The 23,661-nt window shown below is 38.4% G+C and overlaps 1 protein-coding gene across 2 annotated transcripts in view; it reads right to left on the bottom strand.

Moving 5' to 3' along the window:
* Nucleotides 1-6,258: 6,258 nt before the first annotated feature.
* PUM3 (pumilio RNA binding family member 3) overlaps nt 6,259-23,661 on the bottom strand; it is a 41,369-nt gene continuing 23,966 nt past the window's right edge. For both annotated transcript variants that reach the window (XM_025360311.1, XM_025360312.1), the window contains exons 13-18: nt 22,073-22,153; nt 14,305-14,447; nt 13,440-13,662; nt 12,430-12,517; nt 9,907-9,997; nt 6,259-6,560 (exon numbers count right to left, since the gene is read on the bottom strand). In XM_025360311.1, the coding sequence (XP_025216096.1) occupies nt 6,428-6,560; nt 9,907-9,997; nt 12,430-12,517; nt 13,440-13,662; nt 14,305-14,447; nt 22,073-22,153 (759 nt within the window). In that variant the 3' untranslated portion in view covers nt 6,259-6,427. The remainder of the gene's footprint in view (nt 6,561-9,906; nt 9,998-12,429; nt 12,518-13,439; nt 13,663-14,304; nt 14,448-22,072; nt 22,154-23,661) is intronic.

Below are 23,661 nucleotides of genomic sequence, written 5' to 3'. Positions count from 1 at the left end.
CAGTGGGTAGCATTTGTACCACTGACAGGGAAAAAGCAACAATCCCTTGGGTCACAGGGACATAAAATTTATAAGTTGTGTATAGAGAGAAGCTACCTTCTTGTATAAAAAAAGGAAACCAACATGCAATGAAATATTACACATAGGCACATGGCTATTTTCTTTTCCATCTTTGATTTTGATTGCTGACTGACTTAAATATGGGCTGCAAATTTAATCCTCCTCACTTGCTGGAATTTCATTTTTTTTTTTTCTGACTATGCTTCTGGTCCTGGCAAAACTTTGCCTTACGAAATCTCTCCAGAGATATTTTAACTTGATGCTCATTTTCATGGAAGTATCACTGATTTTTGCCCACCTAGGTCTTACAATCAACTTTCTCATCGGGTTGCTTTTTCTTTCACAGCTTTCCTTGATTCAAACAATTCTCAAATAAGTTGTTAGTGGGCAAAATTACTTCATTTAGGTCTAATTAGAAAGGAAAAATTCTTCCATCAGTCCCATGCTTTCCTCAATTATAAAATTTCACTTAAAAATCTCAAACTGCTAAGAAGGCTTAATGTTATTCAGTAACTAAAATTATAAATCTCTAAAGCTTTCTTTAAAACAAAAGAAACCTAAAATGCAATCTGAATGTAACAGAATCGTTTCCACAGAATAGTCACATCATGACCACAGCTGACAATAAATGGTAACTGGAAACAGTTTGTTCTTCTACTTGGGAAATGGGCATCAATGAGCCAACTTTTAAAAGAAGTGAATATATCTCTTAGGTTTTGTTTTGTATTAGTCCGTTTTCACACTGCTGTAAAGACAATACCTGAGACTAGGTGATTTATAAAGGAAAGAGGTTTGACTCACAGTTCTGCATGGCTCGGGAGGCCTCAGGAAACTTATAATCATGGCAGAAGGGGAAGTAGGCATGTCTTACACAGCGGTAGGAGAGAGAGGAGAAAGCAAAAGGGGAAGAGCCGCTTATAAAACCATCAGATCTCATGAGAATTCACTCACTATCTTAAGAACAGCATGGGGGAAACCACCCCCATGATCCAATCCCTCCTTCAACACGCGGGGACCACAGGTCCCCTACTCCACACGTGAGGATTACAATTTGAGCTGAGATGTGGGGACACAAAGCCAAACCATATCAGTTGTACAAAAAGGCGGCAAAATAACAATTACCTCTAAAGTGAAATAAACAAACGGCTACTTTGTGATGTTAGAATATTAAAAACATGGTTCTCACAAAAATATGTGTCAAATATTTACGTAACTCATTCATGAGAAAACAAGCAGGTAAAACTAGTTCAAAGGAGGATACGGTGGACTGTGTTATATATGTACATTTTTCTGTATGTCCATTTCAAGAAAAGTCTACTGGAATAAGATTGCAGTTAGATTAACACCAGGTAATAAATAGGGCAATACTGTAATTTCTGGTGTTGTCTCTACTATTGGGCAGAAATCATTTGCAATTTACTGATATTCTGCTCAGCATTATCCTCCTTCCCAGAGTCTGGGCCCTAACAGAAGAGGAAGTCAAACAAAATCACACCCCTCCAGAAAGTCAAACAGCCCTGTGGTTTTGCAGACCATGCCCTAGCATGTCTTTAAATGGGACAAATCTTTTTGCTTTATTTCTAGGCTTTGGATAATTTTACTTAATGGTAGTAGAGCTTTTTTGTTTTTGTCTTTATTTTTTTTTCTTTATGATCTGTAAACTACAACCCTGTGACTTGAGAACCAAAAAAGGCAAGGAATATTTGGATCTATCTGGGGAGTCATAAACACAATGTTTTTATAAGGCATCTTCACATATGGTCTTACTTGATTCTGACCCCAGCCTCCTGAGATGTGCAGGTATCATCCCTATTTTCACAGATAAGAAAATAGAGGTTCCTAAAGATTGTGACTTGCCCACATTCCTGGTCAGAACCAGGGTCAATCTGCAAAGCCAGATCTTCTGATAACAAACACCAAGGGCTTTGCCAGATCTTCTGATAACAAACACCAAGGGCTTTCACTGTGGTGCTGCTCTCAACAACCCCCCACATTGTAGAGAAGCTTATGGTTTAAAAAACCCTTGGCAAATTGAGGGCGCACGAAGCAGGTGGTTTTGTTTCATAGATGGGGAAACTGAGGACCATGATCACCTGCCTAGCAAGTGACAGAAGCCAAATCATATCCAAGTTGCCCCAAACAAGTCAAAGGCTAGTTCCCTCCACAAAACGATCACCTGGAGTTAATCCACTTTGTCCCTTGGCGCTGACCCAGATTTCATCTCTGGATGCCAAGACCAGCAAACAACTTGAAGCCCCCACTTCTCTGCTGTACCTCCACCTAATAGGGGTGTGAGTTCAGTTCACCCCTTTCTCCTGCCCCAAGAAACAAACTCCCTTGTTAACCTAACTCTCTGCCATCTACCTCGGCAAGTCGATAGACTTCACAGGAAGGCGTTAATGACAGCTAGTGGTGCTATTCCACCAGGGTTATTTGTATTTTAAAAGCAGCCCCATTTTGGTTTAAGTACTTTCACCTTTTGCTTCCTAATCTATATTGGCAGAAATGATTACAAGGAGCCTGCAAACCCAACTTTAGCCCAAGCACCAGCTGCCAAGGGAATGAAGGCTCATGTTTTGACTACTTTTCAAATGTATAGTGTTGATGTTCAAAATTGTAAATAATATATTTTAAAGCGGTAATGAATTTGTGGGTATTCTTATGTGACTTCTTAGCAAATATATGTTTAAAAATGTAACTGTAACTATGTGTAGGGGCAGAAGCTGCTGAAATGTTTTACGGGAAAAAACTCAAGGAGGGGAACCTAACCCTCACAAAGACACAGCGAAGTGTATCTTCATTTTAAAAATGATGAAAATGAAGCAGAGCGGGTATGTAACTTACAAAGATCATCCAGCTACAAAGCCAGGCTTCAAATGTGGTTCCAGGCCTGTGCTCCCAGCCACTATTTTATATTGCCTTTAATTTTACCTGATTTTCATTTTCCAAAAGGGTGTGACCTATGTGGCAGAAAACACCTCATCCTAACGCTGATCATCTGTCGGAGGGTCCAGCAATAAAGAAAACTTTTGAGGAGTGAAAAGCTACTACAGAAAAGCAAACCAGGCTTGTGGAGACTGAGAAACATTTGAGAGAGGAAAAGATGGAACTGTATTTTACCAACTGTAACACTTTGCCTCTAAGACGTAACACTATTTTATCACTCAGAAAAAAAGCTGCCTATCAACGGTCATGTGAATATGCCACTGACTGTAAGTGATGTCCTGAAAGATTTGTTAAACGCAAAATAAAAATGTAGAATTGATGAAATACAGTAACACGCAGGCAGGCAGCCCAGGTGATAGTCTAAGTTTGAGATTCCAGAATAAGGGAGAGCATCTTTCACATTTTTCTTCCAGAAACTGACTTGATGTTAGTACATTCAACAGTGTTTTAGCCAGAGAACTGTAAGTGCTCTGGTTTCAGTCTCATGCCAGATCCTGATATGGTGCTACTCTTAGTATTAAGAGTACAGACTGTCCCTGATTTATAATAGATCAACTTACAATTTTGTTTTCTTCTGAGACAGAGTCTTGTTCTGTCACCCAGGCTGAAGTGCAGGGGCGCGATCTCAGCTCACTGCAACCTCCACCTCCCAGGTTCAAGCGATTCTCCTGCCTCAGTCTCCTGAGTAGCTGAGACTATGGGTGCTTGCCACCACGCCCAGCTAATTTTTGTATTTTTGGTAGAGATGGGGTTTCACTGTGTTCGCCAGATTGGTTTTGAACTCCTGACCTCAAATGATCTGCCCACCTCGGGCTCCCAAAGTGCTGGGATTACAGGTGTGAGCCACTGTACCTGGCCTACTTACGACTTTTCACCTGTGCAAAAGTCAAAATGATGAAGCAAAGTGATACAAATTCAGAATGCTCTTCAACTTACCATGGGACACGTATACTTCATTAATTAATCACGGTGGCCAAGAGAGTGTTGTGGTTCAGAGGCCAGAGTCACATGCCGCTGGTCGAGGCAAATCATAATTCCACTCCAACCAAAAAGGCGACTGAAATGTAGGAGGAGGGGAACCTCCAGAAAGGTGCCAGGCAGGGTATTATCACCAAAAGAGCAGATTCCAACAGATATTTAGAACTAGACTTAGATATCGAGTAATACAATGGGGCCAAATAATTGATCTGGTAAGAACAACCGAACCCATGTCTTGTCTGTTTCTTCAAAAGGATATTCCTGCTATTACAGGTCTTTAAGATTCAGAGTTTTTCTATCACTGCCTACTGCTAAATGTGATAACATCAAGTCAGTACGTGCTTACTGGTAGATATACCAGTAAGAACCTAAGTTTTAAATGCAAGAGGATTTTCATCTAAAAGGTAAGTCTGTTGTCAAGCATCTGGAAGTCATTTTAAGATATCTAAATTAGTAATTATGTTTAATTATAGTCATCAGGAGCTTAAAGTCAGATGATTCCCATGACCTTACCAGACTCCTCTCACCTTTCCCTCAAGTAGTTATCACATATCAAGCACAACGAAGAGCTAATCATTTCCTCCCAAGGTACAATTAACTCCCTAACAACAAGAGCGCATAGACCAAAATGTCTCATTCCCACAATTTTGCAGCTCTATGTGTCCACTTACATTCAGCCATGGGCATGAGCCCATGTTTAAAAACTGGATAAAACATTTTGATGAAAAATATTCCAAACACCGTTCTTTTACAGGGTGTTATCCGTGGTATCATCCAGGGCACTGTCATGGGTACAAACATACATAGCAACCGGTGTCTGTCTGCACACTCTGGAATGCAGAGCAGCCATTTAGTTACTATTCATAAAAGACACTCAATCCAAAGAGCATACCGTATCTCTTGGTTAAGGCCATTCATTAAAAAATTTACTAACGCATTTGGGGAAGTAAGGAGACTTGGGGAACTTTGGTGGTGGTGTTTTTAGGTTCAGAAAAGATGAGGACGATCATAAACTTAGTTTCCTTAGGTTAAGCACTATCAAAAGGTAAGACAAGAGCTCAAATCTCAAATTTTTATGCTTGTTTAGGTCATTAATTTTGGCCTAGAAATAGTTTGATTACGGGCTCCATACTAACTGCTGCTACTTTGTGATCTTGTGTTCTCTTAACCATTATTCTAATGGTTACATATATCCTTAAATTATGGATACATATATCCATAAATTTGCCAGACTTAATCTTAAAAGTGATTAATCTGCTAAAACTAATATGTAACTTTTTCAGATTTTCACTGAAATAGAAACAGAAGTGCCATCTCATGTTTCAAGAGCCAGTCCTTTGAGTTTGTTCAGGTAGGAAGCCATTTCCTCTAAGGGGCCTTTATTCTGTTATGCAAATACTTATTACACCAGACTTCAAGGGAAAATGGGGTTCTCCTTCCTTCTAACAACAGCTGATTCCTAGGAAAAGCAGGGTTTGATGCAAACTGAAAATACAATAAGCTGAATTTTCAAATAAAAGACATTCTCAGATCTGCTAAGTTCATCCATGGAAAAGAAGACCACCATGAAGCCAGGTAGGTTGTTTTCAATCTGTTTAAAGCCATTTGTGGATTTCTGCTTAAAAATGGTGCATTGTTGAGTTTATCTCTGTTCCTTTCAGAAACAGTAAGATAAGACTAGAAAAATAAAATTGTATAAACTCACAGGAACAAAGTAAACAGAGGAGAGGCCACAGTGGGTGACAGATAGCACCAAGTATCTGGAAGAACAGGAAGCAGTAGGGAAGGCAGCAGAACCATGGACGTGGAATACCTAGCGCATGGAGAGGAGTGAGTCCATTCTCACCATGATAGACCAGAAAATTCCAGTAGCACATTTCCTCCTATGAGCTTAACTTACCTGAGTGGCTTTCAAACAAAATCTAGCATGGAACCTAATCCATAAGACAGCTAGGAATGCAGCTGTGGACCCCCCGCTCCCCCGGTACTCATTAAATTCCACTTTACTGTGCCCACGACTCCCCCTGGCTCTTCTTTTCCACATCCTGCCTTCCTTTGACAAGATGAAAGTCTTTTCAAGTCCCACCTTCTCCAGGAAGCCTTCTGAGACTATGCTCACTGAAGACGTCTTCTCCCCTGAATCAACTCGTTCAACTACACTTTATATATTTGGTTGGTCCCACCACATATGATTGGTAAACCTTCCACATTAATTGCCTCACACATTGATATGCTTACTACTCGATGTAACAGAGGAGACAGCTGAGATTTTTGAAAAAGACCATTTTAAAAAACAATTTATATAAATAGATTCGTATACAAAGAAGAAACACATATACAGAGCACCCCAATTACCAGTATGGTGGATCCTACCCCTTCTTTTCTGCATTGGGAAACAGAGAACAGAAAAAAATGATTCCATCTTGCTTTTAACTCTTTCCACCTATGTGCTCAGTTTTTCAAGTAGAGTTTCTATTCCTTTGCTGGTGCTTTTGTTTTTTTCCAATGTAGGAATCAAGCTTTTCAGTGCAGCTTTGACTTTGTTTGCAACTTCTAGGTCACAACTCTGAAGGAGACTGAAGAGAGGAAAAAAATTAAATTTCATAAGAACTCCTACATCATCTCCAATACTACCTGTACCAATAGTATAAAAGACTTGGTTAACTGTGAGACAAGCCTTGTAACTATATACACATTATTTTTCATTCAAAGGATGAATGATGAGGACCAGTAGCTTATATTATAAAGCCATGGAAAAAAAATGTTTTAGAATCTTGCTGGTGGAGTCACCCAAGCAAAGACATTTGCAGGACCAACAGCATTCCATACAGAGTTGGCTCTACCTTCACATTATCTTAGGACTTACTTACATCCGTCTTAAAATGATTCTACATGTATTCTATCTTCCCTTCCCCATCTCAGGATTATAAGCTCAAGAGCAGGGACCGTATTTTATTTATTTCATGATGCTACATTTATAGAGCAGACAGCCAAAAAATGCCCACCACATGGCTGAATGAAAATGTGTGAAGAGAGGCACAGAGAGGTCAGAGTTAGCAGCCTTCTCACTGAACTCCACAGCACTAACGTTTAGTGAAGGGGCGAAGAGCTTCACTGTGGAGCTTCACGGCGTGGGTGTGAAACCTGCCTCTACCACTCAGTAACTGTACAACCAAGAGCACGCTATTTAAATTCTCTTAAGACTCAGTTTCCCAAATTGTAGAATGGGATTCACAACAGAGTCCACCTTCTACCTCACAGAGTTGTTTTCTGAGGTTCAAATGGCCTTGTATCTAAAGCTCCCAGCCAGAGCCTGACACTTAGTAAGCACTCAATAAATGTTAGCCATTCAACAAAATAACCCCGGCCTCTGCTTTCCGAAACCCTGCCCGAGTACCCTATCAAAAGTGAAGGGAGCCCTAGACACTGGTAACAGCGGGCCTATTTCTCTGTGAATAGGACGTACAGCTCTGACTGCAGAGCACCAGGCCTGAATTTCCTGTTCTCTTCTTTTTCAGGACCATATGTAAATACGGACCTCTGAAACACATTCTAGAAATGAGGTACTTGGTATTTTCCAAAGTCCCTGGTCCCAATAACTTCCATTATGTCAATAAAGAGGAGGATAAATGATCAGTACCAAGCAGTATTCTACTGCTTCTGGAAGACAAGCAACAGATTCAGCTTGCCACCTATGACGCTAAAAAATAAAGTTCCCTTGTAATGAATTTGTGACTCACTAGGTGTTTTAATTTCATGCATCTTGGCTAAACACACAGTTATATAACACATAATAGTTATTGCTTACTAAGCATATGCCACATATTAGACATAATACTAGGCATTTTATATGCATCATTCCAATCTAGTTTTCATAACAACCATAGGGTTATGATTAATCTCATTTTTTTGCCACCAAGAAAATTAAGGCCCAGGAAAGCTGAATTTTCCCAAGGCTATGCACTAAGCTGGAACCCAGGCAGTCTGTCAAGAGCCAATACTCCCAAATGATAGAGAATTTTGCTTCTCTGAATTACTTTTCAGCTAACATACAAGGCTGATTTTCTTTTCACCTAAAATTTACAAAAACAATTTTTTGTATTAGTTACATACAGCTCAACTTCCATTTAGAACTTCAAATATTTCCTGTGCTCCTGTTCCAATTCTAAGTAGAGCTCCATAATAAACCTATAGTATCCTTCCTATGTTTGAAATCCACCTAACGGGAGTTCTGATTGATGAACATCCTTTATAAATTAATTTCATGGCATTGCTGAAATTTCCAGTTAATTGAGTGTAAAGAAAGAATGTGTCAGTAGATGTTAATACTCCAAATGCCTGGTAAAAGAATTTGTAACAAAAAAGTTCATGTATCAGCTAGTGAATTCTGACCATTTGACATCAACTGGAAAATTAACTAATTTTAAGCAGAAATGAACAAAATGATCTGTAACACTTACATATTGGGAGACACTGACATACCTGAAGATATGAATGCTCCTACGTGTGTTTGTGAGTGTATGTGTACCAGATCAGGTATATGTTGAAGAAACATTTAAAATAACACTTGCAAACAATATAAATTAGGTGCATAGCATGTTGCAAGTGAAATATCTTGAGAAATTCAAACTAGAGTTGGTATCTGTTTTCCCAAACCTTAATAACACAGCAGGGGAAAAATCAACAGTAATTGCTTCAAGGCAACATACAAATCTTTTTTTAAATGAATGCTCTTAACAGAAGGTTTTCATCTGCACATAGAATGTTTGGAAAATTTCAATGACTTGTGGATTGATAAACTCAACTAAGTTCAGAGAATAATACAAAACAGGCCACAGTTCATCACTGTTTTTTTCTCATTTTAAGTCAGATATCAACAATTAGCATACAGACTTCAGTAGCAAATGCTCTTCCAATCCTTTTAGAATCTTTTAAAACAACGAAGGAAATTACATGTAGAATTAGGCATGACTTAAGAATCAACATTGTCACAGTTTTCACAGGGACATAAGTTATTCATTAAAAAAAATACAAGCTGGGCGCCGTGGCTCATGCCTGTAATCCTAGCACTTTGGGAGGCCAAGGTGGGCGGATCACGAGGTCAGGAGATTGAGACCATCCTGGCTAACACAGTGAAACCACGTCTCTACTAAAAATACAAAAAATTAGCCGGGCATAGTGGCGGGCACCTGCAGTGCCAGCTACTTGGGAGGCTGAGGCAGGAGAATGGCATGAACCCAGGAGGCAGAGCTTGTAGTGAGCCGAGATCGCACCACTGCACTCCAGCCTGGGCGACAGTGCGAGACTCCATCTCAAAAAAAAAAAAAAACAATTATGTTTTTGTCAAAACCATAAACATGGTGAAGCCACCTGATATCTTGTGAATGTTATAATTTGTCAAAAAGATGGTAGTTAAAAAATCCTAAGGGCCAGGCACAATGGCTCATGCCTGTAATCCCAGCACTTTGGAAGATGAAGATGGGAGGATTGCTTGAGCCTAAGAGTCTGAGATCAGCCCAGGCAACATGGGGAGACCCCCATCTCTACAAAAAATAAAAAAATTTTAAAAAAGCTGGGTGTGGTGGCATGTGCCTGTAGTCTCAGCTACACAGGAGGCTGAGGTGGGAGGAAAACTTGAGCCCAGGAGGTTGAGGCTGCAGTGAGCTGAGATTGTGACATTGTAGTCCAGCCTGGGTGACAGAGTGAGATGGAGTCTCAAAAAAAAAAAAAAAAAAATTCTAAGGACTGACTGAAAGAGTTACATTTGCTTTCTAATATTTGGTATGCTTGTCTAGACCATGACTGACTGGAAGTAATACTAGACTACTGAGAACAAATATTAGAACTGAGAAATCAATGTGAAGGAAGTATGTCTTCTGCATGACCAGGCCCTGCTCAGAGAAGGGCACACGATATACATACCTAGAAAGAATAATGGCACCTCGATTTACACTAGCCCAGGACTTCAGGTTCTTCACACCAACATGCTCTACAAGAGTTTTCGCAAAACAACCTGTAAAATATACTGAAGCTTAGTGAACGTCATATAATAAGATTTATACTCCCCAACCCATTCTCTACTGCCCTCAAACGTGCAAATATTTTTAAATAAAAAAGCTAATAAAAGTAGCTTTCACCCAGTCTCCCTTTTAACACTAAAAATTCCAGTGCAGGTTTATCTAATGCATTTTCAAAACAGCGATTTCTTTTAACTCTGATCCAAAACCTAGGCTATGTTTAGCGGTAATTACTCAAGATAAACAATGAATTCTAATAAAACACTCACTGAGTTATGTCTGCATTTCTTTGTACTATTTAACGATTTAACTTTGACCTAAAAGCTATTCAGTAAATAAATGTTTCACAGTAGCACCTCATGGTTGGTTGAAATCAAGTTCTTCCTCGTGGAGAAATGCTTCACTCAGAAGGTGCCATGAACATAACACAGTGTTCACGTGTTCAACAGTGGTTGGTAAATGATTGTTGTAGCTTACACTTGGCATTTCTCTTTACAACACTTACATACTCACAAACCAAAAATACCATTTGTCTCCTGTTATTCTGGTACTTCTGATTCCCAAGGTCTTGGTATTATCTTTTTCACTGTGCAATTAATGCTTGGACACAGGAGAAATTCTGATAGCTAAGATTTAGTGTAGATGGAGGTAGGGACAACCTATCTTGATGGCAAACATCATAGTCAGGTAGCATGTACTACATAATTCATTCAGATACCTAAATGTAAGGACTCTTTAAAAGTCAAGAGGCCCATGGCTATTCAGCCTTTCATGGTACCTGCTAAACAGGGACAGGGTTCACCTAGTGAGGCAAACTGTTTTCCAAAGCTGACAACAATAATATCTCCTGTCCTGTGTGCTCTTCTAGAATGCAGCCACTCCCTCATCTACAGGGGGAATCCATGTCTTCTTTTGAATCACGGGGGGCCTCTGTGATTGATTTGACCAAAATAGTATGATGAAAGTGGCAATAAATGACGGCTAAGGATAAATCATGGAAGTGCCAGGCATTTACTTTGTTCTCTCAGGATGCTCACTCTTAAAAAAGCAACCACTATCTCGTGCAGGAGCCCAAGCAGCCTAGGAAGGGAAACTGAAGCTGTTGATCTCCAGTCAACAGTCAGTACTCACTTGCCAACCACGTGATTGAGTTATTCCAAAAAGTGGACACTCCGGCCACAAACCGAGCAGCCTTAGATGACTGACTCTGAGCACAGAGGAGGCAAATACCACCAGACCCTGATCAAGTCATTGTTTTGAAAATTACTACGTTTTAAGGTGGCTACTATACAGTAAGAGAGAATCAAAACAGCTAGACATGCAGGAGGACAAACTCATTTGGTGCTATAGGAATACGACAAGACAAACACATCAGACCCAAACAGGCAGATTTTAGGGTTCTCAGCACATTTTAATTAAGAGGGAGAAAAACCACTGGACATTAAGCCAGACTACTTTTCTGGCATAAACTCAACTATACATTAACTTTTTAATAATGAAAAAGATGATTCCATATGTTATTTTTTTTCTTTAATATTCATCACAAGGCTTCTCTTTTACCAAAAAAATTTTCAGTGAAAAATAGCCCCAGGTCCCCATTCTTAAAGGTAAAGTGAGAAGAGACAGCTCTACTGCTATACTGATTGCCTCACTAGCCATTAGAGCTGCCACTTGCCGTAAGACATGAATTCACGATCTGTCACTTTTTTTTCAGTCATTGTAATGAAAAGCCCAAACTGTTTTAATTCACTAGGGGAAAAAAATCTCTCCAGTGGTTTAAATACCAGATGCAATTTGGATTTCCTAAGTGAAGGTCTGGTTGGAGATAGGACTGAGAGGGGAATGGCATGCAAATGCTAATACTGTCCTTCTCTAGAGAGCTGAGTTTCTACAGAGCAGCTGTAAGGCTTACAAAAAAACAGAAAGCGCCAAAGACTGGCTTACTCTTTGGTCACATGTATTTCAATACCAAATAAACAGGCACTAGTCCAAAATTCTCTTACGAGGATAATCTTCCTCTGCTTATTCTTTCTTCAAACACAGAGATAAATATCATGCCTTTCTACTGAGGTAATGATACTCAACAATTGGGGCCCCCTGCCCCGCTCACCATCCTCATTAGAATGGCATTTTAAGGCAGTGACCAAGCCAGGTTAGAAGCCTGCAGCAGCAGAGGAAGGAGAACAGAGAGAGTGGGGGGTATGGGGGGGGTGGAAAAAAGAAAGAAAATTAAAGAGTTCTCGGGCACAAATTTCTAGGGGAAAAAGCATTACCAGCAACCACTGAATCATTTCTTATTCACAGACATCATTTCTAAACACTCAACAAACTTCATTTGAGCCTAAATGGACGGTATAAAGTTCAGGGATGCCAGGAATTACTGGAATTCCACATAAGATACAAGAAAAGGTCAAATTTCATAGCCTACCTTCTCTCCCATTGTCTTTCATCTTTTTATCTTGCTCTATTAACCACTTCAGAACTAGATGTCCCGCAGGATGTTCTGCAATGTGAAGCTATGAGGGGTCAAGAACAGTTAATCTTAAAAGCTGTTTTCATTCATGCAAATACATTTGAATGAATACATACAATTTATGTCACCACATACTGATAAGGACTCAGCCACTTTTAAAGTTCCACAGGCTTAAGAGGTCTTTATCTAGAACAGCCATCATACTTGGGGGGAACAGAGATCTATTCTAATCCCCAGACCAAAAGACAGTTATGTCGGATAACACAGCCACTGCACAGCACTTTAGTCTCAGCTTCATGAAATGTGCTCTGAACAGTAGCAGCACAAGGCTCATCTTAATGCCAATCATGTCTTAGACTGAAATATGCCATTCTCAGACACAAATAAACCTACAGGACAGAACACTAGAGCAGAAACATCAAAACCCAATGCTGCATGCTGTTTAAGTACACCTGACTACCTAAGGGGATTATCTGATGAGCAACTCAAGACAGCATCTCTTCAGCTCAACCTTACTCTTTTTCAAGAGCAATAGCAATCGTTCCCAGTTACTTGGGTTTCTCCTTAGCAAGTATGGGAGGCAACCGGCTCAGTCTCCTTATAGCGAAACTTTCAAGCTGCATTCATCTTTCCCATTTGTTAATATGGTCAGGAGGAGCCAGGGCTTCTCTAAGATCTCTTCTCTTCCCCAATCTCAGGTGTCAGAAGCACCTTGGGCATTCAATACTTGGCAATGATTTCATTCATAACCAAATACATGTCTGCAAAACATTCCCAAGTGCCAGGCTTTGACCCAGATGGTTAGAGAAAATTAAAGATGAATGTAATTGCTGCTGTGGGAGGTTCTTTGTTGTTATTCAACAGGCATCTCCCTCCCCAGTTTTCTTACTGACACCCCGCATCCTCCAAAAATGAAGTTTTGTGGCCTTTGCAGCTTTCCTGCCTGGCCTTTAACGGCACATTACCTCTCCGTCCTTGCCACCAGGATGCAGTTCTGTTGCTGCCAAGCTGGCGATGGCATTCATGGCAGGCTGAACGTCTCCAGTGGCAGATCCCAGAATGTCAGACACCAACACACACGCAGACTTATCTAGCACCACTTCTTGGGCGTGTTCTTGCAGGTAGCTTAACAAAGCTGGAGAAATGGATTCTAGGAGCTCCCGTCTGCGGACCTCTGTATCTTTCTTACTGTTGAATATGTTGAATGGGGTATTAGGGTAAGATAAATTGCAAAGGAAATGTGATCTTATTATCACAAAAACCTCTAAGAGCTTATCACAGACTGTATCACACTCTATTATTATTGTCTATCTTTCTGTTAAGCACGTAGACAGTGAGTGATTTGAGTATGTGTTCTATCTGTTTTTAAAAATATTTCTGTCCCGCGATCTGAATAATGCCAGCCACGGAACAAGCGCTCAATAAAGGGAGTCTGGCTTGTGTAATACCAAAAAAAAAAAAGCCAAAAACCAAACAACATACCCACAAAACAACACGTTTACACTGCTGTATGGACACCATACTCTAGGGTAGTCAAATACGTGGTATCGGTAGCTTTGAAAAGAAAGCAACACAAAAGTCAAACCACACACCTGAATGCCTACTATGTGCCAAGGGCTCAGAGGTATTCTTTTGGCACGACACTTTTGTTTCCTTTTCAAGATAAAAGCTTTAAGAATCTGTCAAAAATACAGGCTTGAAAATGGAATTCACCTTTTCAGCAATTTTAGAGAGAGGCGTAAGTGGATTTCTGGACGCATGCACTATTCAACATCAGCAGACAACCAGAGCAGAGGAATAAAGAAGTCAAGCCATTCTACTTGTTTTTACCTGTGTGCATTTCCATCTCCTTTTTGCAGAACTTCAATGATTTCTCGTACTGTATGTGCGGGATCTCTGGGGCTTAGTAAGTACAACAGGACCTTCCTGCCATATTTGTCATTTACTATGCTAGGCAACGAACTGATAATTTCCTGTAACATTATAAACAAAAAGAAGAATCAATATCTGCATTCTTAAAAAAGTACCACAGGACCTTCCTTCCATATTTGTCATTTACTATGCTAAACAAGGAACTGATAATTTCCTATAAAATTATAGTGTATGTGCCGCCGAAGTGAGCACAATGTCCTATAAAATTATAAACAACAACAACAACAAAAAGAATTGATATCTACAGTCTTAAAGTATGCCTGGAATTTCAATGGTGAAGGACATACTTAACTATTTTTCCCAGCGTACTTCATGGAAAATGTGGAGCTAGTTCTGAAATTGTCTCATTAAAGCACACAGAGATTTACACTTAGAACACAGAATCAATTCTCTTTTGTGACTAGCATTACTGAACAACTCATTTATATTAACTGACCAAGCCCAAGGACTTAAAAAATATTTAAAGGTGTTATCTTCATTCATTATGGCCAGTATTTCTTGGGCCACTATTACGAGGGACATCACTTGCTGAGGTCACTGAGTAGAGACAGTTAATTTGCAGCTGCATTTAAATGTAGCATCGGCATGAATGAAGAACATTTCTATTAGAATTTCCCTGCTGAGATGTATGTGAAAGGAGATAAAGAAACTCTGTTAAATCGAACAAGTGGATAAAGGCTTTTAAAGTTAGGTTGCTTATTCATGGCAAATGAAGGCTGTTTAGCTACCGCAATGAAAAACAAAAACAGAGGAGGAGGGGAAACCAAATCCAGAAAGCCTCAACTAAGCAGTTACAAATTACACTGTATGACATTTCCAATCAACATACCCAAGAACAGTAACCTCCTTTTCTAGTTGTTTGAATTTAAGGGACAAAAGCAATGTCATCCCCACCCTAACTAAACTCCTGTGTAAGTCTGATGTTTTCAAAGACAGAAAAGTCACTTGAAAATTTTTAAAAATTCCTTTATTCTTAATAGAGAAGATGCAACAGAAGAGTCATCAATTTGTTTCCCCACCTCTGACACTCCTATTTCTTGTAACAAACTTTACAAGTATTCAATGCATGTTTGAGCACCCCATATTCTTTAGAACTGGCTGGGCCTCGGGAAGAGTTCTGTCCAACTGGCCAGGTTTACAGATGAGGCATCCAGAAAGAGGAGAGGACCTGCCAGAGGACTCACAGTGGCAGTGTCCTGGTTCTCCAACTCCAAATCCAGTCTCTTTCAAACATAAAACCTCCTCTAAAGGAAAGGGATTCTCTCTGAGAGGACACATTCAGATCTGCTCTTCTTAAAAGGGCCTATTTATTATGATGAGATTAGCAATTTCAGTGTAAGGAACCGAGCTCAAAATCAAGTCAGCCATCAACCATGGGACCATGAATCTCGCTGTGTCATGATCCTACAGCTGATGATGCTGCTCCAGGTTCCAAACACCAAGTTTCTCTTTTTAAAATCCCAACCTTCCCTCATTTTTTGCACAAAAGTATAGCATGCTTCTGATAACAGTAGCTAACACTCATTAAGTGCTTACTAGGAGTCAACCACTACTGAGAGCTGCGCACTGATCATCTAACATAATCTTCTGACGACTACGTCCTGTTTCTAGCAGTCTGATCCTCATTATGCTCTCCTAATTACTTCTGAAGTCTAAGATCACAGTATAAAGATTTCCATGTAAAACATAAAAGTTTTCAGAGAACTGAAAATTCAATAGGTCTAACCACCTCAAAATGAATATATAATTTCAAGCACCCAGGGAAAATGAACATAAAATTTCAGTAATAAATGGGAAAACACACACACAAAAAAAATACACAGAACTTGTTACAAGGTAGGGAACTCTTTCAAGGCAAACAAGCTCCAATGTGAATTCAATCTATGTTTTTTTTTTTGAGACGGAATCTCACTGTTGTCCAGGCTGGAGTGCAGTGGCACGATCTTGGCTCACTGCCACCTCTGCCTCCTGGGTTCAAGCAATTCTCCTGCCCCAGCCTCCGGAGTAGCTGGGACTACAGGATGCATCATGACACTCAGCTAATTTTTGTATTTTTAGTAGAGACAGGGTTTCACCATGTTGGCCAGGCTGGTCTTGAACTCCTGACCTTAGGTGATCCACCCACCTCAGCCTCCCAAACTGCTGGGATTACAGGCATGAGCCACCGCACCCGGACAATCTATGTGTTGTTGATAACGAAGTGTTTAGCGCCCCAAATATGGCGTAACTTGAGTGTGCCTTTACTGTACCTTTAGGTACCTATATTAAGCTTTAACCAACTCATAAAAGAGGACAAACGCTTTAATTTCTTATATATTTTGTTAATTTGTTGAAAGAAAGAGGTGAGAATAATACATAGGCTGGGCCAATTTCTACAGTTAAAAAAAAAAAAACAAAAAAAAACTGAAACAAAACTTCGAGGCCCTTAACAAAATGATTCTGAAATATAACACCGTTAAAAATTGGTTTTTTTTTTGAGAAAAAACAAAAACTGTATGTAGTGAACAACTATAATGGCTACTCTTCACTTTTATTTAACATTTTTTTCCCTTGGTATAGGGAGGAGGCATGACGCTGGCAATGGATTCCTCAATATAGTGAGCTTTCTCCACAGCTTCCACGCTTAGGGACTAATCCGACACATATGGCTTGGGCAGAAATTGTTTTATAAAATGAGAAACTGGGACTTCATGATACGCATAAAACCTGTGCTTAAATACTACTCAGACCAGTCCTCAAATTCATTGAACTTTACTCCCTTTTGGTTTGTAATTAAGGAATTTAGAATCTAAATTCATATTTAATTAAGGCTTTTAAAAGAATGCCAATGTTTATAAATAGCAATTTTACAAAAAACTAAAAAACATTTACTTCAAAATGTAATATTTTTCAACCCACCTTATTGATCAGAAAAAAAAAAATGTAGTATCATTTAATCCTTCCCCAGATCACCCTCATTCCAGCTTTCCCCTATCATCAAAAACACACATCTTTGAAAGAGTACTTATACACTTCACTTCTCTTTAACTTGGGTTACAGAGAAAATGGGGAAGTTCTGGATTATCACACAGTGTGTACTAACAATTCCAGTAACATGTATAAATAGGTAAGAGACAGCTAAGGCATAGTTAATTTTGTGCAGAATTTAGTCTCTCAGGTCTTGAGTTCAAGCTGTGTAGCCTTTGGCAAATCCATTAACCTCTTTGCATATTAATTCCCTTATTTGTAAAAGGAAATGATAGACCTGCCTAACGCATGGGCTATTACTAGGAGCAAATCAGAAAAAGTCACACTGCAAAGTGAAAGCTGTCACAAAATAATTATTTCATATGAAAAACATACCTCTCAATATGTATATCCTCCTTAACTATGGAGATTAAATAAAGCTAGCTGAGTCATGAGTTTTCACCCTCAAGAGAAAGAATAGCAAAAATTGTTTAATTTGAAAGGTTCTGGCTTAGCTTACTCCTAACAAGAGTTAACTTACAGAAAATTCACAAAGGCCCATTTATTGTGATTTCTTCTTAAGCTCTAAAGTAGGCAAGTAAACAAAGCAAGCATGGGAATTACAAAGACTTTCCTTCTGAAGACATCTTTGGCCAGTTCTGACCGCCTTGTGCTGACCTCTAGCTAGATACCTTGGCACTCTTGTGTTGCCAATGCTCTTTTAAAGAGGAAGGGTAAAGGTCAAAATAAAAGATGCACACATGTGTATGTATTTTTGGTCGAGGTTAGAAATGTAAAAATCAACCCATCCATGGTGCTGAAGACTGAGCCTGTGGTGTCCACTCTTACGGTAGTTTGCTGTGGGGACAAAAAGAAATGCAGACTACTATATGGAACCTAAAATCTAGTGAAGAGGGAAGACAGTTAATAAAAAGTTAAAACTAAGAGATTTAACTAATGGCTAACAGAACTATAGAGGGCAGGTTAGATCATCAGGCAGCTTCCCGAGTGTTTTGTTCTGAAAACAGGGTGACTATTCGCAAAAGTCTACCTTTTCAGCTGCACTAAAAAAACTGGAAGGTCTAGTTTAGTGGGTACAGTGCCTCGTTCAGTTCTGCAAAATAAAAAATGTCCTGGAGATTGCCTAACAATGAGCATATTTAATACTACTTAACTGTATACTTCAAAATGGTTAACATGGTAAATTTTGTTATGTGTCGTTTACCTCAATTAAAAAGAAAACAAATGTGAAGATCTATTGCCATGGAGCTCACACTGCCAGGGACTGGAGCTGAATGGCGCCCACCACCTTGGAGAGGGCGTGTGCTCTCGCCATTTCCTACAGTCCCTCCCACATCTCCTTGTCTCACACCTGGCCTGGCCACTCATTTACCTATCTGGTCAATGAAGGTTTTGCAGGTTTGTGAGCCCTGGGTGAGATCATGATTAACTGCTCAAGGAAAGGATGGCAAAGAAAAAGACTACAGTAGTTGAGTGGGTGGGGAGACCACATCTGACTAGAAGATCACTATCTGGTGATTTACACTAGAGCTTAGTCTTAACAGAAAACAAGCAGTGATTAAGGGGCTATGATTTCAACTTGACATTTTGGGAAATCTAGTTACTCTAAATGGAATGCTTAGCAACACACTAAGCTTTCTTGGCTATTTTTAAAAGCACTGCGTAATGCAATGGTTTTGTAGTGGCTGAGTGGGAAACAGGAACACATGACTCTCTATATAAACACATGCAGCAAAACTGGCAGTCCAGAGATTCTGCTAAGTGCCTTAGAGAAACTTAACATGTCCCAAGGAGACATACACAAGAATGTTCATGGATGTGGATTAGCAAAAATTAAGAATTAAAGTTAGTTTTTAAAATTGTAAACAATCTAAACATCCATCACCAGAAAAACAGAAAATAAATCGCAGTATAGTCACATGTAATAGAATACTATTTGGCAGCGAAAAATAAATGATTAGAATGTGGATGGGTAAACTATGGCACATTGGTCAAATCCAGCCTATAGCCTGTTTTTGTCCATCTTGCAAGCTAATAATGGTTTTTACATTTCAAAAGGGTTTTAAAAAACAAAAACAAAATGAACAAGAATACGTGATAGGACCATATATACCCCACAAAGGCTAAAATAATTATTAACTGGTCCTTTATAAAAAAGGCATGCTGACCCGATGCTAAATCTCACAAACATGACAAAAGAAAAAAAAGCAAGATGCAGAAGAATACATGTAAGACATCATTTATACAGAACTTGTAAACATGTGAAATAAAATTAGATACATGTTTTACAAAATAAAAAATGTCTACATATAGCGAAAGGAAAAGGAAATGCATATGAATAATAAATACCAAATGTATCATAGTAGATACGGGGCGATGACAGGATACCAGGGATGGGTACACAAAGGGCTTAAATTTGAACTGTATTTGTCAAGTTCTTTTTTATGCCAGGTGGTGGGAGGCTGGGTGTTCACTGTATTATTCATACCTTTCTGTATATTTTAAAGACAATGCCTTTAAAAATATGCATCAATATTTATTCACCCTCAAACAGCAATTAGCTAGTGTACTTATTTACTTTCCAACGAACATTGCTGTCAAACCGCCTGCGTATCAATGACAACAAAGGTAAACTGGATGAAACTTTATGTTTATTTAGGAAAGTAAAGTAGTTAGAAAGAGCTCGTATCCATTTTGAAAGGTGAAAGGCTCAGCTGACCAGGCTGTGATTTCAACCTGACATTTTTGGGAAGTCTGGGTGCCCTGAACAGAGTGCTTAGCAACACTAAGCTTTCCTGTTTATTTTTTAAAAGCACTGCATACTGCAACTGTTTTTGTCGTAGATGAGGGGTGGGAAAAATTCAAGGGCAATTAGCATTCCAGAATTTTATCACAAGCTACACAGTTTAATAATACACAGAACCTGTTGAACATTTGTCAGTTACAGACAAGAGATCGGCAAATCAGGCCATTCAGGGAAAGCTGCCCTAAGTATGATAAAGTCATTAAGAATGTGGGTTAAGCAGTTGTGGGAATCAAAGTGATATAAGGAATTAAAACTGTTTCAACAGCAACTTTAAGTGGCATACATCTTTGGAAAAAAATGAACAGACAATTCTGGCAAATCGTGAAGGAAATTTGGTTTCTCTTGAAATCCATTTGGAACAGTTATGCAAATTTTAGTTGTCGTGAAAATATTAAACAAAAGCAAACTTTCAATATCCCAGCCTGTTTCCACTTCTGTGAAACGACTTTATTCATTAGCCAATTCTATGGCCTCACATCTCTGTCACAGGAATGAAAAACAATCATTATTGATTGGAGTCAAAAGGGTAATAAAGTCACAAGGAACATGTCAAAAAACTCAGTTCGTAACGTTGAAGTCTTGCCAACTTGTTTCTTCCCACAATCCTATCCCAAAGAAAGTCATCACAATCTTAAAATAGTCAAGGGTAAAGTTGGAAAATGACAGCAAGGGCATGAGAAATTCACACACACTGGGACCTACAGCTGGCATCTAAGAACAATCTTCCCCTCCACTAGCTGGTATACTTTTTCTACTACACTCAGCTCTACTGATCCCGAGGGGCTACAAAGACAGACCATAGCACCACCACCTGACAACAGGTAAATTCTCTTTTTGAATCAGCCACATTCTTCTTTCTCGCAGATGTGAAAGTACCACTGGTCATCACTAAGATTTCTCTAAGGGTCCCATTCATGTATATCAAACAGAAAGGCTTGTGTAATTTTCAGACAAATAACCTATATCTATACAGATTATGTGGTTTTCAAGACGTTTCCAAGTTTGGTCACTACTATCAAGCTTGTATCTTCTTATCCCCACCCTGCTGCAACCTCTACCATATACTCAACACCACTCATACACTAAAATTAGAAGAAGAGAAAAGACAATCGTAGAATCAGAAAAAGAGGCTATTGATACAGAATGAAGAAAACAAATAGTTTAGAATGCAATTTTGACTTTGGAGTACTTCCCCTAAGAGGACAATTAGTTTTTCTGAAGGCAAGTTTAGGGACAAATACACTACATTCATGTATTAGCACTTTATGGTCATTACACTGGACTAGAAGGAATTGCTGAAATGTAAAAAGGAAGCTAGAGTTTTAATTTTAGTAATAACTTTTAATTTGACCCTACAAAAGCTCTAAGAAGCATCACAACTGAGTGAGTCTTGTACATTTTTCTTCTCCATCAGCTCAATCCAGCACAGATGTAATGATTAACTGGGTAACTGTGCAGAGGTAATTATTTCTCAACAGGGAGAGAGAGAATTTAATAGGTCACAGATATTCTCTGCTTGTATTTGAGTTCTGGAATAACTGAGGAATTACTATGCTAATTTCTGATCATATCTAAATATTACTTTGCTAACTTTCCATAGTTTAGAATCGCATATAGTCTAAAGTACCATGTTATCCTAATCCAAAATAAAAGTGTTAAATCTTAATTTGACCAGTCTTAAATATTTAAAACAGTATTAATATCAAGTTACAAGGTTGAGATTTATACAGGAATAAAACCTCCAAAATAAAACATAATTAACTTAAAAGTAAGCAAAAATATTGATAGAAGGCACAGCTGCAAGTCTTTACACATGCATGGTGAAATCAAGCTTACACATCCACAACTGGTTTATCGATGTAACTTAAATTCAAGACCATCAGAATTACTTACTGATATGATTATCTGCTTCACAAGCTTAGTATCATCAATACAATCAAATGCCGCCAGTAAAACCAAATGGGAGTATTGGCCCTGCAAGAATTGGAAGCCAGTAAAGGTTAAAAACAAGTGCATAGATTTTCGCTCTTATTCCACACACAGAATATCTTCATAAAGGTTACCTACATTGACAACTTATCTAACATAATATAAACAAGATGAATAAAAGCCATTCTAATGAACTTTCTCTCTTATCATGACCTCATTCTAGAGGTAAGGTTGATTTTTTTTAAAGCACATTATTCATTACCAAATAGTCTAAAACTAATACCTACGTAAACAGGTATACTGTTAATGAATAGCTACTTGAAACTTAAAAGTTCAAGTTATAAGATTAGGTTCAAAAAACCTACATATATAAACACATATATAAGATACTCCAATCATGAAAAAGAAAATATAAACTCACACAATTTTACACACACACACACACACACAAATATACATAATACACGTACACAGAAAATCCTGGAAGGCAAGGTATTGTAATAGTCATCTCTGGGTTATACAAATAATTTTTAATTTTCTATATTGCTCAATTTCTTTAATGTGATCTCACAAAATTAGAACATAAACATGAAAAAAATAAACTAGAAGAGTATAATTATATACTGAATGAGAATGATATAAAAATCATTACTTTAAAACACTTACTTTATGTTAAGAACAAAAACAAAACAAAACTAAAACCTGTTTCCAGAGCTTGTCACACGAGTATCCTGGATGTTGATATAATTGTTTTAAACTTTGATAGGAATTTGATTTTTGATAATAACCCACAATCATTCAGAGCCAGGTCTGATGAATATCACAGATAATACAATTTCAATCAGAAACAATAACGGAGTTGCTAATTGTAAAGTCAAAAAGACAAACTGAAGATAAACAACAAAGGTCTAACACCCTTACTATACAAAGACCAACAACCAACTAAAAATGGGCAAAGAACATGAAAAGTCAGATCACAAAAAACAGAAGTACAAATGTCTTTAAATGTATGAAATAATGCTTTAGGAACTAATTAAGGACAATAATTAAAACAAAGAAATGCCATTTATCCTATAAGCGATGGTGAAAACCTCTGACAATAGACTAATTTATCAAAGGTTTAGGAAAAAGCAGGCACACTTTTATGTTGTGGAGAATGTAAAGTCGTTCAACTTCTTTGAAGAGCAACTGACAACACCTATACAAATTTAAAATGCAAGTATGACCTGATCCAGCAATTCTAGTTCTAGGGATTTATCTTGCAGACGTGCTTCCATGTAAGTACAAAGACTTACATATGAGTATATTCACGGAAATACTAATTGTAATTTTAAAAATTCTAGAAACTAACAAAATGCCCTACAGTAGGGGCTGGTTAAATAAATTATGGTACAGGCATATGATGAAATGTTATAGTCACTAAGACAAGTGAGGTAGACAGATGTATGTATGTTGAAATAAAATGACCCGTAATATGAATTAAGTGAAGTAAACAAAATGGAGAACAATGTGCCTACTACAAAATCACTGGTTTCAGTTCTCTTAACTCAGAC

Source organism: Theropithecus gelada, chromosome 15, assembly GCF_003255815.1.
Source record: "Theropithecus gelada isolate Dixy chromosome 15, Tgel_1.0, whole genome shotgun sequence".
Taxonomy (NCBI): domain Eukaryota; kingdom Metazoa; phylum Chordata; class Mammalia; order Primates; family Cercopithecidae; genus Theropithecus; species Theropithecus gelada.
The sequence above is the reverse complement of the archived record's forward strand: the minus strand, read 5'-3'. Positions and strand labels throughout refer to the sequence as shown.